A 17206-nucleotide genomic window follows, 5' to 3' on the forward strand; every position below is an offset into this window, starting at 1 on the left:
TCGACTGCGAGCCTTGGAGAGCGACTCCCTCTCCCCGACGGCTCGGGCCCTGCCTGACACGCACTAGAGTGGGTACATACGGGTCTGTCACACAAGAGGCGAGGAGGAGGAGGAAAAGGAGGAGGAGAAGAAGGAGGAAAAGGAGGAGGAGGAGGAGGAGGGCGCAGCTGATTTTTAAACATGGCTTTCCCCTAGCTCAAACCTGGGAGCCATCCCCGCGCCCCCAGCCGGCGGCTGGGGGCGCAGGGAGGCCAGCAAGAGACCGAACATCTGGAGAGACTTCATCCATCCCTCCCTCCTGTCCCCCACCCCTGGGTCTCGCTTTTTTGTTTGCATTTGTTTCTCCTCTCGCCTTCCCCCACCCCCCCCCCCCACCCCATCCAGTCCAACCCTAAGCTGGTAGTTTGTAAAGGAGGGGAGTTGGGGGGAGGGGGAGAAGATGGTAAGAGATCTCCCCGGAGGTTTAGGGTTGTCGGGGTGGGAAAAGAACCCAGGGAGCTCTCCTCCCCCATGGTGCAGAGAAAGTGCCGAGCCCGCCTAGAAGAAGCTGGAAGCGGAAAAGACAGAAAGACGGGCGAGAGAGAAGGATGGAGATCTGCAACAGGCAGAGGTACAAATGTGGACTCCACAATCCCGGGCTATTGCGGTCACGCGCGCTGGCCACAGCGCAGTGTGTAACCACACAGCCATTTATTTCAGCGCTTGGATTCGGGAGCCCATCGCCGAGCTCTCAAAAAATCCACAGGAAATCGCCCCGGGGCTTCAAGGCTTACCTTTCTCTTCGGCATAATGTCTCCTGTTTGGGCTGCAGAAAAGTAAAGCAATGGAGCTGGAGGTGCTGTTGCGGCGGCGGCTGCACAAGCGCAGGGCACTTACAGGCGGCGGCAACCAGCAACCAGCTACGGGGACTCTCGGGTGACCCAGACCGACCGACAGACCGCAGCTCCCCCCAGTCACTAGCACACCCTCACACTCGCAACACCTCCAATAACGCTACAAGCCCGCCAGCCGCTCTCTCCCATTGGCTACCGCCGCGTTCTAAATTCCAGGACGGGGAACGCCCACCTCCGCGGAGAGCTCCGAGCTGTTGTACTCTCTAGGCGAAGGCTGGGGCCGTCTACTTGCTACCCAACGCCTGCCCTGGCTACAGAGCATGCCCGGTTCAACTTGTAGCCCCATACGGAGCGAGGAGTTTCACTATGTGGATGCCTGCTTCCCTGGGTTTCAACAGCCTGGGAGAGACCGTGGCCATGATGGGGAGGAGTGGAGAGCAAGTATGGAGACGGAGATTTTAGAATGTAAACATCTATGGGGCAGGCAACAAGTCTCTACAGCCCCCATCCCTTCTAGGCAATTCGGCAACAATGATTAAGCTCCTGCTATTTGCAAGATGTTCGATAGATCCGTGATGGAAACCTTGGATCTAGTCCTCATTCTGCTATTGACTAGGTCTGTGACCTTGAGAAGTCTCCTAGGATCAAGAGCTGGAAGGGGGCCTGAGAGATTATTTAGAAACCAATCTCTTCGTTTTAAAATAAATGAAAGAAAAAGAAACATTAAGAGATTATTATGTGCCAAACGCTGGGAATACAAATAGAAGCAAATATAATATAAATACAAAAGGAAGCAAATCTCTGCCCTCTTAAACTTTACATTCTAGCTGATGAAGGCTACACATAAAGGAGATCGGTAGTGTTCTTTTGATTACTGTTTTTAGAGCCAGAAAAGGATGTGGAAGGGGTAGGAGGGAGGCAGGGAGAGAGAGAGAAAGGCATAACCCCATTGGCATGGTGTGGCAGTGCATAAAGATGGCTGAAGGGTAATGCAGTGGGTCTGGTTCAGCTAAATAATAATGAAAACAAAAAACAAACAAAAAAAAAAAAACCACACACAACTGACTAATCCAAAGCCCACAGCCCTAAAATGGGAACCTGGAGAGGATAGAAAATGGTTAAAGGACTTATCTAAGTGTAAAGAGAACCGAGATTTATTCACAGGTCTTCCTACTCCAAATCAAGGCGTCTTTCCATTGCACCATAGGATCATGCTGTATCTTTATGTTTATCTATCCTCTGAAGGGAACAACTAGATAATCCTGATCCCTTCCAGCTTTAACATTCAATGTGAGAATAAAAGGGATTCATGCTTCTGTTGGAGACAATATAATGGAGAACAGGTTGGGGATGGGATGGATAGGAGGGTGCTAAGGACTTTGACAAAATACAACTAGAACAGGAATGCCTTCTTTAATAGACTAAGTTGTCCAGCTTTTGTATGAAGCATTGGATGAAAGGGAAACCCACTACTTCCCAAGGCAGCCCACTACCCTTTGGGATAGTTCTAATTGAGTTTCCTTATGAACCACCTAAATTCACCTTTTTGAGACTTCTAAGAATTATTCCTAGATCTGCTCCCTGGGGCCAAGCAGAACAGACCTATTTGTCACAGCCTTTCAAATACCTGAAGGTGGCCCCCATTCCCTCCTTATTTCCAGGAAAAAATATCTCCAGTTCTTTCATTTGATCTTAACATCAAATGCCTGTGTAACCAAGGCATTTCACCCTTCTAGTTGCCTTCCCATGTATATTCTCCAGCTGATCAATGTCCTTCTTAAAATGTGGTACATCATCTGGTATATAAATACTTGTTAATGGAATGATTACTGACTAGTACACATAACTAAACACAATACTCCAGATGTTGTCTAACCAGAGGGAACAATATATGTTAAGACTAAGTCAAATTTAAGCTTTGTCAAGGGGACATTATCATCACCAGCACAAAATTTTCAATGTGACAATAGTCAAGTCAGCAAGCCTTTTTTGAATTGAAATTTTTATTTAATTATTTAATTTATTTAATTAATACATTTAGAATATTTTTTCATGGTTACATGATTTATGTTCTTTCCCTTTCATTCCCCCCACCCCCACCCCCTAGTCGATGCACAATTCCACTGGGTTTTACATGCAGCAGACATTTTTAAAATGTCTACTATGTGCTGGGTACTGTATTAAGCACTCAAGATACAAAGAAAAGTAAAAAAACAAACTGCTTTCAAAGGACTTGCAAACTTATGGAGGCAACAACAAAATCAGGAAAATTGGAGATAATCAACAGAGTGCTGAGATTTAGGAGGACTGGAAAAGACTTCTTTTCAGAAGTCTAAAATTAGAATTTTAGTTTCTTTTTTTGTCAAAAAGTAAAACTTACTATACTATAAAAAATTATGTAAGGTATTTTTTTAATCTCAAAATTTTTTCCCCCTTTTAAAAATTAGAATATTTTCCCATGGTTACATGATTCATAATTCCCCCAACCTCTCAGCTCTTTCCTCCCCCCTCCCAGAGCTGACAAGCAGTTCCACTGAGTTATACATGTTTACTTGTTCAAAACTATTTCCATGTTATTCATATTTGCAGTAGAGTGATCTTTTTAACATCAAAACCCCAATCATATGTTTTTCTTCTGCATTTCTGCTCCCACCATGCTTTCTCTAGATGTGGATAGTGTTCTTTCTCATAAGTTACTCAGAATTGTCCTGGATCATTGCATTGCTGCTAATAGAGAGGTCCATTACATTCAATTGTACCACAGTGTATAAGTTTCTGTGAATAATGTTCTGGTTCTGCTCCTTTTGCTCTGCATCACTTCCTGGAGGTTGTTCCAGTTCACATGGAATTCCTCCCGTTCATTATTCCTTTCAGCACAATAATATTCCATCAGGCAGGTTAATTTTTAAAAACTTGGGAAGGAATGAAGAGTAAAATGAGTAGAACTCAGAGAACTTTATATACAGCTACAGAATTAATATTTGAAGAATAAGTTGTGAATGTCCACTTCCAGAAAAAGAACTGATAAACAGAAACATGAAAGATGTCATTTATATGCACATATTTTTTGGGGGTCAAGTTCTATGCTTCTATACTTCTATGCTGCAGAGAGGAGAAGGGAATCAGATACTTGGTAATTTTAATGTAACCAAAAAGCAAATTAATTAATAAGAAATATTTTTTAAGTTAAACTTACCTTGGGGTGAGAGGTTATAAATTTAAAACATGGTAGAAAGAAGATGAACTCCTGGGAAGGTATACTTGGGCACAACTACTAAAATTATTACTATGTAAAAAGGCATTGGCTCAGAGACAGTTTGGGGATCCCATTAAGGGGCTCAAGCTCTTAGGTTCAGTCTCGAGAGAGCCTGACCTCTTTTATTCATTGTATTTGGCTCTCTATAGTATCTCCCTCCCTCTACCTCTAGTCCCAGGAAAAGTCACTTAAAGCTAAGGTATGACCACGACTAAGATCTCTTCAAAAGGATTTAACAAAATCCATTTTAGAAAAGTATAGAACAGGGGCAGCTAGGTCATTCAGTAGATAGAAAGCCATGCCTGGAGAAGGGAGGTTCTGGGTTCAAATGTGACTTCAGGCACTTCCTAGCAGTGTGGCCCTGGGCAAATAACTTTTGTCTGCCTCAGTTTCCTTATCTATAAAATGGGAATAATAATAGCACCTAATTTTCAGGTTTGAAGTGATGTTAAGATGAAATAATATTTGTAAAGTGTTTTGCAAACCTCAAAGTGCTATATAAAAACTACCTATTATTGTGATCAGGGGCCCCACTGGAAAGGGTCCATATCACTAGATGTGCTCCATGGGGAGTTCTCTAGCCTGAGCAGATGAGAGAGAAATGGGGCTCCTTTAATTACCCCAATTATATATAATTATTTCCAGTACTTTGACTCAGGTGGGACTGATCTTGTTTATTTATATTGAAAGAGCTCTATGAATACAGTGCAGGTGGGTTCTTTCAAGATGGAAAGACTGAGTATGAATCCCCTTAAAAAGTACATGTCTACTTTCCAAAAACTAGTTTAGCTAAGCTCAGGGAGGCTTAACATTAAGTAGGTACAGGGTGATGAATGTCAACAAAATTACAGATTCTAGAATTATGGAAGTATATAATTATATCTAATTGTATAATTAAAAATGACATGTCATTATTTCACACTACATTATATTATTAATAATATAATAATACCTCATGTTTATATAATGCTTTAAGGTTAAACAAAGTGCCTTCTTCCCAACAGTTCTATTAGGCAGTTAGAATAAGTGTTATGAGATAGGTTAGTTTTTGTGCTAAACACACAGTCAGTAATCAGGACCCAAACTAGAAACTTTTCTCAATTGTTAAGATGTGCCAGAACTTGCAGTGTGCTTGGATAGCTGTAGAGAACACAGGGTTACTTCCACATCATGATAATAAAACAGAATGGGACTTTTGTAGAGGGTTATGTCCTATGTCTAGTTTGAAATGGAAAGATAGTCATCTAATTCAAGGACCCTCCATTATGCATAAAAAATAGATTTATAAATAAACATCAGAGGCTTTTCCAAACTACTAAAACCAAGGTCAAGGGAGAGATTTCTGTTGCAGAGACATATTTTTGCCTTTAAATACAGAATAGCCAGCTTTGTACTCGCTTGTTTGTATTTATTATACTTATTATATATATATAATATAATTATAATAAAAATATAATAAGTATATATTATACTTATTCTTTTATTTATTTTCAGATTCATTATTTTATTTATCCATCTATTTGTTTATCATCCATTTATTTCTTTACTTATTTATTGGTATGAGAAACCACAAATCTCTATTATATATATAGTTATAAGTAGTCTCATGCTCAGACATTTACCAGTTGTGTAACCCTGGGTAAGTCATTTACCTAGTGCCTCAATTTTCCCATCTGTAAACACAGGTAGTAATAGCACCTACCTCCTAGGGTTCTTGTGAGAATACAATGAGATAGTATCTGCAAAATGCTTTATTTTATTTTTTAAAATATTTGCAAATCTTAAAAGCACTATAAAATAATAGTTGTTATTGTTATTATTCCCTATTACTGAGGGACTAGAAAATGGGTATCTAGTCCCTATAAACATGCACAGTGAAGTGCCTTATATGATCCACCATGTGAATTTTGGCATATGTACAAGAGGTGTTTCATCGCTGTTATTTTGGAGTGGCCACTGATCATTGAATTTATCAGTTTTTAAATTGGCATTTTTTAATGATAATGTTGTTATTCTTATTAAATGAGATAATATTTTTGCATTTAATATAGTGCTTGGCACATAATCAGCACTGTATAAATGCTCGTTCCCTTTCTTACCATCCCCATTCTGTGTACAGTCTCCTGTTTCTGCTTATTCTGTGTCAATCTATACAAGTTTTCTCAGGTTTCTCTGAAACCATCCCTTTCATTATTTCTTAGAAGGCAACAATATTCATATACTATGGTTTGTTCAGCCATTCCCTAATTAATGGGTTACCATTTTGTTTCCAGTTCTTTGCTGCAACAAAAAAAGCTACTATAAATACTTTTGTCCATATGAGACCTTTCCCTCTTTATTTAGTCTCTTTGGAGAAAATGCCTAGTAATGGTAGTGATAGACCAAAGGTATATATAGTTAAATTACTTTTTGAGTATAATTCCAAATTGTTTTCCAAAATGGAAAAATTGGACCAATTCACAGCACCTCCAATTGCGCATCAGTAAAAGTATGCTTGTTTTCCCAACTCCCTTGGAACAAACGTCATTTTCGATTTTTGTCATCTTTACCAATGATGGGTATGAAGTGAAACCAAGTGTTATGAGCCTAATACCTTATCCTAACTTTAATCCACTTAATTCTAATACTACAAACAGCAGGATGTACAATAGAGAGCTAATCTCAGTCAGGAGGATCTGAGTTCAAGTCCAACCTTTGCCAGATACTGGTTCAGTGACCCCTGAGCTAGTTCCTTCATTTCTCAGTGTCTCTCATGCATCACTCTAACATTCTAAATTGCAGAAAAGTGCTGATCTACATTGGTTGAGGACATTCATCACTAGGAGAACTCTACATTGTTGAGATCACATATCCAGTCCAAAAAGAGAAAATTTACAAACATTCTAGCCATGAAGAATGAGATGTCTGATGAGTGACTTATAGACAGAGGACAGCTTCTGCCACTTATCTAAATCCCTTCTCTCAACTTTAGTTTCCTCATCTGTGAAACAAACATCTCTTTGATGCCTTCTAGTTGTACCATTAGCTAGGTGTATATGGCTGCTAAAACAGGGTTGGTTATTTAATAAGAAGATGTTATTTCATAGAACTTGTATGTCATATCAGAAGGAACCTTTGAAAACATCTAGTTCAACCTCTCCATTTTACAGATGAGAAAACTGAAATCTAAGAATACCAACCAGTGTCTGTGAATTTAAATTCTGGATGTCCAAGTAAAACTTACATGCAGAGATCTTCATGGACTATTCCCAGAAATGCCAATCAAACCAATCAAACTGATCCTTTCTTTTTATGAGGTCCTCAAACAGTACAAAGACTTCTTGGAGTAGCTATGCTACCTGTTTCTTCTGGTTAAGAATCTATAGCCAAGACTATGAAAGAGGATCCTTAAAAAATAAAGTGAATGTTTTCAGTGCCAGAAAGTTAAGGACAATTCCAAGGATATAGAGGCGATAGCAGGATATCAGGAGGATAGGGTATCCTCAGAATCATTTGCTAATAAAAACACTTCATCTCCTGGAACATTTTGCAAGAAAAATAATTTTATCAATTAAAATTCACCTTGCCTTGCATTGGGATATTATTATGCTCATTTTTCAAGTGGGACAAATAGAAATCTGTTATATTGCCCATCTTATAGATGGAGAAGTGTGATGTGGGGAAAGATTTCCAGTCACCAGCATGAAAAGTGGGTAACCCTCAGGAGAAAGTCTTTATCCACCTTCTCTCTTCAAAGTCTCAAGATGGAGAGACACTCACTGCTCTCCTAGCCAGAGTCTTCTCTCTTCAGGAAATTCACTCCCTGGGGCCCCTCCCCTCTCAAGGTGATCAATTTCATATACTCTTCAGTCTGGCATTTTTTCTCTACTGCCAGCCTCTATCACAGAAGACCCAAAGAGGGCAAGTGTTTTGCTCAATGTTGAGCAGCAAGTCAGCAGAACTGGGAACAGAAGGATTCTTGTTGATTCTTCCCCTCTTCTCACTCTAGTGGACCATTTTTTAAAAAATTATATTTAATTAGTTAATTTGGAATATTTTTCCATGGTTACAAGATTCATGTTCTTTCCTTCTCCTCCACCCTCCCCACTCATGACACTTAATTCCACTGGGTTTTACATGTTGGACCATTATTCTTTAGAAGAGAATAAGAAGATCTCAAGATCTTTTAGTTATTTAAATGCTAGTGTTGGAAAGAGAGAAGGATAAAGTTTTCTTTGACAGCAGCTATAAAGAGTATATATATAAGAGTATATTTGTTGGATAGTTAGAAACCCTTACCTCTCCACTCTCAAAGGACCTAAAATCCAGGGGAATCTTTATAGTGTCCCCAAACCTATACCACTTAGCCTAACCAAGATGGAAGCAGAATAGGAGAGATTTTTAACTGATCAGTGAGAGAGAACTGGCAAGTCTAAAACCCAGTACCAGAGTGAGTCAGAAGATGTTGTTAGTATGTCCTACTATGTCCCCAGAGCGCATGTTTCTCTAAATGCAAAACATATTCATTGTTGGTTAAAGTATGTGTGCATCCGTTCATAATGTTTACTGTTGATTCTCAGGATTATAGGCAGGCTTAAACAGAGGCTTACTTTCTTTACAAAATTTTGATTAACAGTAACTATTCTCTAACTTGTTAGCTTAATCCCTGCCCTATCTCTTCTCTTCATTCTACTGATCATTGCAGGGAGTTTTGTTTCATGCATGCCAAGAGGCCATTCCTAACCCCATGGTAGGTATCATCTCTTCGAGTAGGGTCCCTAGCATCTCCCATGGGGGTGCCCCCACTTTAAGTGATATGGAAATGTGCAAAGTCCAGTTATCATACACACACACATATATGTATATATGTGTGTATATATATATATGTATATATATATATATAAATGTTAGTCAATAAGCATTTGATCTTCATGCTGTTCCAGAAAGATAGGAATACAAAAGTGAAACTGTCCCTATCCTTGAGCTTAAATTCTAACAGAGGAGATAGAATGAACCTAGATAAATATATATAAAACACATACAGAATAGATATATATTTGATCAGTCAACCAAGAAGTCTTTAGTGAACATTTATACTGTACCAGAAGTTTTTAGGTGTAGAAAAGAAAAATGACACCATTTTTGCCTTCAAGAAACTTACCATGTAGTTGGGAAGAAAAGATATTCATGAAACAAGTAATTGATAATACAAAAGTGTGTATTGATGTTTCTGGTATCAAGAGCAAATGGAGACCATTGAGTTCATGGTAAAAGTAGGCCTTGAGTTGGTCCTTGAAGAATAGAAAAGTTTTGGAGAGGTAGAAAAGAGTCAGCTTTGCAGGCAAGGGGATAACAAGCAACTATATTGAGGTAAAACATGGCATAATCTTAGGACAGTAAGGAAACTAGTTGACTGAAGAAAAAAAAACCATATGTTTATTTTGTTTTTGTTTTTTTTTTTGGTCTCTAAGGCATCACCAATCTTTTATGAAGATGTGAGCATTCTTCTTTGTAACTTTATTTTGGAAATATGATTTAGACTCTATATTCTTTTGAATCTACTCCTCAAAGACTACAAGATGATTATGTTAAATGATCAGTGGGGAGACTAGTCTCCCAATGATCATCAGGGGGGATTGTGAATCTTAAAAACTACTCAGACTGTACTTTAGAAGATTTGATTTAGCTATTTCCTTATTGTAACAATGGAGATACTTGGTCTAACAAGAATCAGGAATGAATTGGGAACTTTTAAAATTACTCCACCTTAATTAGATATACTTTAGGGGAAGATAAAATTGTAAACTCCTGATTGAACAATGAAGGTACTCAACTCATACCTTATAGTAAAGTTAGAACTTTAAGATAAGTCTATTTTTAGATCTAATACAAAAGGGTGTTAAGTACCTATAAAGGTTAAATTAATCACAAAATGGTCAAGTAACTCACAAAAAGTAAGCTTAACAAAGAAGTGTGAAGTACCTCAGAAGATATAATCTGACCAGAGAAGGTGAGAACTAAGAATGGGCAGTCCTGGAAAAAAGTGTCTACTGTGATTGATAGACATGAAAATTTAGGGGAGGTGACATAAGAGAAAATTTTCTTTAAAAGGAGGCTAAAAGTCAGTTCAGGCACTTCAGTTCGGAGTGGAATTGGATGGTCTGAACTCAGTTCAGGAGATTGAGTACAGTGGAGGACTAGAACCCAGCCTGGAGACAGTCTCATGGTAAGTGATAAGACTGACTCCCTTTCCCTTAGGCTCAGGGAGGCCACTTTGGCCAAGGCCTTTAACTCAGCCTGAGCCAGAGCAGTTTAAATTAATTCTTTCTCTCTCTCTCTCTCTCTCTCTCTCTCTCTCTCTCTCTCTCTCTCTCTCTCTCTCTCTCTCTCTCTTTCTTTTCCTTAATTCCTTCTCTCTATGTTAATTAAAACACCATAATTCCCAACTGACTTGGGTATTTTATTACTTGGGAATTTTCCCTGGTGACCAATTATTTAGATTTAAGTCAAAACACTAAACTTATTTTACAATATCTTCAAGATAATTCATGTACTTTCCCCCAAACACCTTCTACATTAGAAGCAATACTATGTATTGGTTTCAAGGCAGAAGAGTGGTAAGGACTAGGCAATGAGGATTAAGTGATTTGCCCAGGGTCACACAGCTATGAAGTGTTTGAGGCCAAATATGAATCCAAGAGCTCCTGTTTCTAGGTATCTAATCCACTGAGCATCCTAACTGCCCCTAATCCATGTTCTTTAAAATGATGTGACTGACATTACAGATTTCTTTATATATTTGATTAGGTCCAAGGTACTCCTTCCAAATCATCTTCTCAAGCACCATTTCTTCTTCTCACTCAATTCAACAGATACTAGTGGTAGAGTCAAACACAGTGAATTCACTGTTGTTCTGATGAAGTTAGATAAAGAACTAAAAGGAATTACTGAAAAGCTATTTTACATTTATGCCTTGAAATTAATGAAATTATAAATAGTTATTGCATTGACTCACAGATTTTAGAACCCAGAGGGACCTTAAAATTTATTTAGAGTCCAATCCCCTCATTTTACAGATGAGAAAACATGCCCAGAAAATTCATGTGTCTTGACCAAAGTTATACTGGTTAAATCTGATTTTAAAGTCCTATGATCTTCCACTCTACTACACTGGTGCTCAACATGAAGTTTTTAATAAAACATTTAATTTTTAAAAGATGATCATAAAAACACCAACACGTGTTCCATTTCAAGTTTATTTGTTTTCTTTTCACAGTTTCATCTATTAATAATTTGGGGACAATCTGAGTTAACTAGTCTCACAATAAGCTCTTTTAAAACTCATTGCTCTTCAAAGTTATGTTTATCTGTGGTCCAGTGCTTAGGCCTTATGAAAGTTTATTTTGCAGAAGGCTAGGCATTCCATAGGAGGAAGAAAGAAGAGAAGAAAGGAAGGAGGGAAGGAAGGAAGAGGGAGGGAGGGAAGGAAAGGAGGAAGAAAAGAGGGAAGGAAAGAGAAGGTAGGAGGTAAGAAAGGAGAGAAGAAAGGAAGAAGGAAGGAAGGAAGGAAGGAGCATATTAAATTTTATATTGAAGCCTACATATGCCTCATCCTCTAGGATTTCTCTCTCTCTCTCTCTCTCTCTCTCTCTCTCTCTCTCTCTCTCTCTCTCTCTCTCTCTCTCTCTCTCTCTCTCTCTGTATGTGTACACACACACTCATGTGTTTAAAGACAGTCTATAAACTTGTCCTTGTCACTGTATTACTATCAAGGGTTCCAGGAGACCATCTGTGAATTTAGGTAGGAATATTGCCCCTATCCTTCTTTGTTTCTGGTTTCCTTTTCATATTTCCATAAAATATGTCCTTTATGCAAAGGCCTTTAATCAAGCCCAAACTTTCTTGCAGACACTCCTTCCAACCCTTCATTCTCTCTGCACACTTCACCTCTGCCTCTTGCTTTTTCACTCTCAACTTCATTGCCCCTGTTACTGACTCTGACTTCCCAGGAGGTGATTGATCTGCTCCTTGAAACTCTTCCCTTGGCCATTTGCAGATGAATTAGTCCTTCCAGATAAAGCAGCACCAGACTCTGTACAACCCTGACCCAGCCGCCTGGGGCTGCCAGGCTAGTGGCTCCCTCCTGACTGGTTTTGGGTAGGGAGGAGCCAGTGGAGGGGGAATTCCTCAGGGTTCATGGAGAGGGCACCCAGGGTGGGTGACGTGGGTGAGGGACACAGCAGCGGGCTCCAAGGTGCTTATAAGCCAAGCCCAGAGGGAATTTCAGGTCCCAGAGCTCTCCCCCAGTGCCATATCTAGCCCCACTTCTAGCCCCTGCCCACAGAGTTTGGCAGCCCTAGTCGTTTAGGTCTCATTTCCACCTCTACTCACCTCACTCCCCACTTCACATCAGCTGCCTTCCAGTCACCACCTCTGCTTTAACAGCAGGTTCTCCAAGACCACTAGCAAGTGAAACTCCACCCAGGCGATGAGAACCAGCCCAATCTCCTTGGCTTCCTCCCATGCTACCTGCTAGAGCTTCCACAGCTGGCCTGGGCAGCAGACTCCATTTCCCTTTTCTTCGTGGAGGCTCTCAAATGTAAATTTGGGGGAAGGTAAAATGAGTCATGCAGGAAAGCCTCACTCTGCCCTTGTGGATTATTAAAAATTTAGCTCAGTTAATAGCAGTCTTAGTTCTTAAGAAGGCAGGTGAGAGGAAATAGAGGCAATAAAAATAATTTTCCCTGGGTCAGGCTTGAGTTTTAGCCCAAGGCTCTTACTTTTTATTCAGTGATGGAAAACTCTCCGTCAACTGGCCATGATCCCAAAAGCCACATGTAATTTATACCCACATCCATCACCCATCATGGACTTATGACATCCTTGCAAGTTATAAATCATAGCTGCCAAAAGTCCAAACAACATGAGAAAACAGACTTTGGCCCAAAATATATACATTTCTGCAAGCATATAAATGAACATTTATATGTACATACATTTAAACATATGTATATGTGTATATACACATACATATCATAGTGGACATTTATATAGTTTTAATTTTTTTCTTTTATTATTATGAACTTGATAAACATTGACAATCAAGAACATTTCCACATTTAAAGAACAACAAAAAAGGACCACTTATGAAATTGTGAATCTCTATTACATATAGCATATATTTTTCAAATTAAACATAATAATTCCAACAGTGCTTTGCTTGTCTGGGTCCCATTCTGTATTTTATTTTTTGCTCTCTAACTTGTATTTTTAAATGATTCATTAATGTTCTTTTCTTCCTTCCTTCCTTCCTTCCTGCCTTCCTTCCTTCCTTCCTTCCTTCCTTCCTTCCTTCCTTCCTGCCTTCCTTCCTTCCTTCCTCCCTCCCTCCCTCCCTCTCCCTTCCTTCCTTCCTCCCTCCCTCCCTCCCTCCCTCCCTCCCTTTCTTTCTTTCTTTCTTTCTTTCTTTCTTTCTTTCTTTCTTTCTTTCTTTCTTTCTTTCTTTCTTTCTTTCTTTCTTTCTTTCTTTCTTTTTCTTTCTTTCTCATTAACCCTACTTCTTTTCAAAACCCTCTTATTCAATTAGAAACAAAAAAACCTTAAATATAGTATTTATAAAATATATATAATATATTACATTAAATATATTAAAATGTATATTTACATATAGTATTTATAAAAATAGTTAGCATCATAATATCATACAGATGGAACTAGAAGGGATCCTACAGGTTATATAGTCCAACTTCACAACCTAAGAGTTGAAAATATTGTCCAAGAAGAGGATTTAATGAAAGCAATATAATGAATAGGGGAAGAGCTGGGATCTAAATCAGATTCTCTGCCTCTCAATTCATCCTTCTTTCTCTTATCTGAGCCTCTTGGCAACCTACAAAATAGGTATCATAGATGTTATTGTCACTTTAAAAGTGAGGAAACTGAATCTCAAGAAATTAAATGACCTATCTAAGGTAAATGGTGGGGCCAAGACTTTAATACAGGTCTTTTGACTGCAGAGCCTGTGCTTTTTCTTTATATCATATTTGCTTCTCCAAAGCTTCTGATATCTTTGGAATGCCTGTCCTTTGGTATGAGATTCTCACCTTGGTAAGTTTTTGAAAGGCCAGAGGGCTATAGCCTTCAGTTGTTCCCTTTGGGACTTTTCAAGAATCAGTTCAGTTGGAGTCTCCTCAAGCTTCAATTTCCTTCAGGATTCATCAAGCCTTGAGTTTTTGACACTCTTCATGCACCTACCCTCTTTAGGCACTTCTGGCTTCCAGCTTTGAGAGAGAAGATGGGAGAAGTCAATCCCACCTCAGATTGCTGAAGGAAAAGTCTCTGGGAAGGCACAAGAGGAGCCAACAGTCTTCAGGTCCCAGTTCCCAGCTTGCTATACTAAAGACAATGGGGAGTTTCTGAGATCTAGGACACTCTCTTAGTTTACTTGAGTTATTTCACTCCTAGGGACCACTCACTGGAAGCTCAACCGAGAAATGGAACCAGTTCAGAGATGCAGTGAAGGAAACATCAAAGGCAGTCCTAGGCCCCAAACAATGCAACCACCAGGACTGGTTCGATGAGAACAACACTGCTAGTGAAGACCTATTGAGCAAAAAGAACAAAGCCTTTATGGAATGGCAAAATAACCCAAACTCTGCTCCTAAAAAGGACAGATTCAAGTCTCTCCAAGCCATGGCACAGTGTGAGATCAGGAAGATCCAAGACCGATGGTGGGAAAAAAAGGCAGAAGAAATCCAGTGTTTTGCTGATACAAAAAACTACAAACAATTTTTCAGTGCACTCAAGACTGTCTATGAGCCATTAAAACCCACCACCACTCCCTTGCTATCCTCTGACAATGACACTCTCATAAAAGATAAAAAAGGGATCAGCAACAGGTGGAAAGAACACTTCAGTCAGCTTCTCAACCGATCCTCTTCAGTCGGCCAAAGTGCCCTTGACTAGATCCCCCCAAACTGCACCATTGAACAACTTGATGTCCCTCCTTCAATAGAGGAAGTCCAAAAAGCCATTAAACAAATGAGTGCAGGCAAGGCACCCGGTAAAGACTGGATCCCAACCGAGGTGTACAAGGCCTTAAAGGGAAAGGTGATCCAGGCATTCCACATAGTGCTGACCAGCATATGGGAAGAGGAAGACATGCCCCCAGAACTCAGAGATGCCTCCATCGTAGCCCTATACAAGAACAAAGGCTCACGAGCAGCCTATGACAACTACAGAGGCATCTCACTACTCTCCACTGCTGGAAAGATCCTCGCCTGTGTTATACTCAACAGACTCCTGTCATCTGTTTCAGAGCAGAACCTGCCTGAATCACAATGTGGCTTCCGACCAGATCGTAGCAGCATCGACATGGTCTTCACGGTGAGGCAAATGCAGGAAAAATGCCTTGAGCAGAACCTGAGTCTCTACATTGTCTTCATAGATCTGATGAAGGCATTCAACACAGTGAACAGGGATGCATTGTGGGTGATCCTTAGCAAGCTCAGTTGCCCAGCAAAATTCGTCAAACTGATCCAGCTCTTTCATGTCGACATGACAGGGGAACTCCTATCTGGTGGAGAGACTTCTGATCGCTTCAACATCTCCAATGGTGTGAAACAAGGCTGTGTCCTCACTCCAGTACTATTCAACTTATACTTCACCCAAGTATTACGACATGCTGTGATGGATCTAGACCTCGGCATCTATATCAAATACTGACTGGATGGCTCACTATTCGACCTTCGCCGCCTGACTGCAAAAACAAAGACAACAGAGAGATTCATCCTGGAAGCTCTCTTCGCAGATGACTGTGCTCTCATGGCCCACCAAGAAAATCATCTCCAAACCATTGTGGACAGATTCTCTACAGCAACAAAACTGTTTGGCCTGACTATCAGCCTCAGCAAAACAGAGGTGCTGTTCCAACCTGCACCAGGGAGGCCATCGAACCAGCCGTGCATTACAATCGACAGCACGCAGCTTTCTAACATCAACACTTTCAAGTACCTGGGCAGCACCATTGCCAACGACGGGTCCCTAGACCACGAGATCAATGCCAAGATCCAAAAGGCCAGCCAGGCACTTGGGCAGCTGCGCTGCAAAGTCCTCCAACACAGCAGTGTAAGCACTGCGATGAAGCTCAAAGTGTACAATGCAGTGGTCCTCAGCTCGCTCCTGTACGGTTGTGAGACATGGACACTGTACTGGAAGCACATGAAACAGCTGGAGCAATTCCACCAACGCTCTCTCTGGTCAATCATGAGGATCCGATGGCAGGACCGAATCACCAACCAGGAAGTCCTTGACAGAGCCAACTCCACCAGCATTGAAGTCCTGGTCCTCCAAACCCAGCTATGATGGTCTGGACACGTCATCCGCATGGACCCACAGCGAATACCAAGACAGGTATTCTATGGTAAACTGTCAGCTGGACTCAGGAAACAAGGCCGACCAAAGAAAAGATTCAAGGATCAGCTAAAGTCCAACTTGAAGTGGGCTGGCATTACACCAAAGCAACTAGAACTCGCTGCCTTTGTCAGAAGCAGCTGGCGAACCCACATTAACCATGCCTCCATCACCTTTGAAGATGAACGACGTCGACGTCTCGCCGCTGCGTGAACACCGACACCAGGCCACAACCGCACCTCCCGTAACAACTGGCGTCCCATGCCCCATGTGCCATAAACTTTGTGCCTCAGTCTTTGGACTTCAAAGCCACATGTGGGTACATCAATAGATGAAACTGCACAAAGACAATCGTCATTCTCAGTAACCGAGAGACTACCACTATACTATTGAAGAGTTTCTTTACTTCATTTTGTCTGGTATACATTCTCCTTTACATACCTTCTCTGATTCCTGTTTTGCTACTTTGGAAAAATGAATTTCTTTGCTATTTGCTATATGTGTTCACTGTGGTATTGCTATTTGGCAGGAAAGAGGTCAAGCCTTGGGATATAGAGCTTGGCATCTCCTTTCCCTCCAACAGTGACAAACCTGTTTCATATACCCCACCTAGAAAAGCAATATTAAAAGGAGTAGAAAGATCTCCTTTTTATCCTAACATCCCCTCTCTCTGAGGAGAGCAGAGCAGACTCCAGCCCCAGTCTCCTGCTTCACCTCTTAGCAAGGG

At 40.4% G+C, this 17206-nt stretch overlaps 1 protein-coding gene across 4 annotated transcripts in view; it reads right to left on the reverse strand.

Annotated features, from left to right (window-relative positions):
* Positions 1-1878, reverse strand: part of HMGN3 (high mobility group nucleosomal binding domain 3) — a 74303-nt gene extending 72425 nt beyond the window's left edge. For all 4 annotated transcript variants that reach the window (XM_007484244.3, XM_007484246.3, XM_007484243.3 and 1 more), the window contains exon 1: positions 774-1878. In XM_007484244.3, the coding sequence (XP_007484306.1) occupies positions 774-788 (15 nt within the window). In that variant the 5' untranslated portion in view covers positions 789-1878. The remainder of the gene's footprint in view (positions 1-773) is intronic.
* Positions 1879-17206: the final 15328 nt, after the last annotated feature.

This window comes from Monodelphis domestica, chromosome 2, assembly GCF_027887165.1.
Source record: "Monodelphis domestica isolate mMonDom1 chromosome 2, mMonDom1.pri, whole genome shotgun sequence".
In the NCBI taxonomy this organism is placed as follows: domain Eukaryota; kingdom Metazoa; phylum Chordata; class Mammalia; order Didelphimorphia; family Didelphidae; genus Monodelphis; species Monodelphis domestica.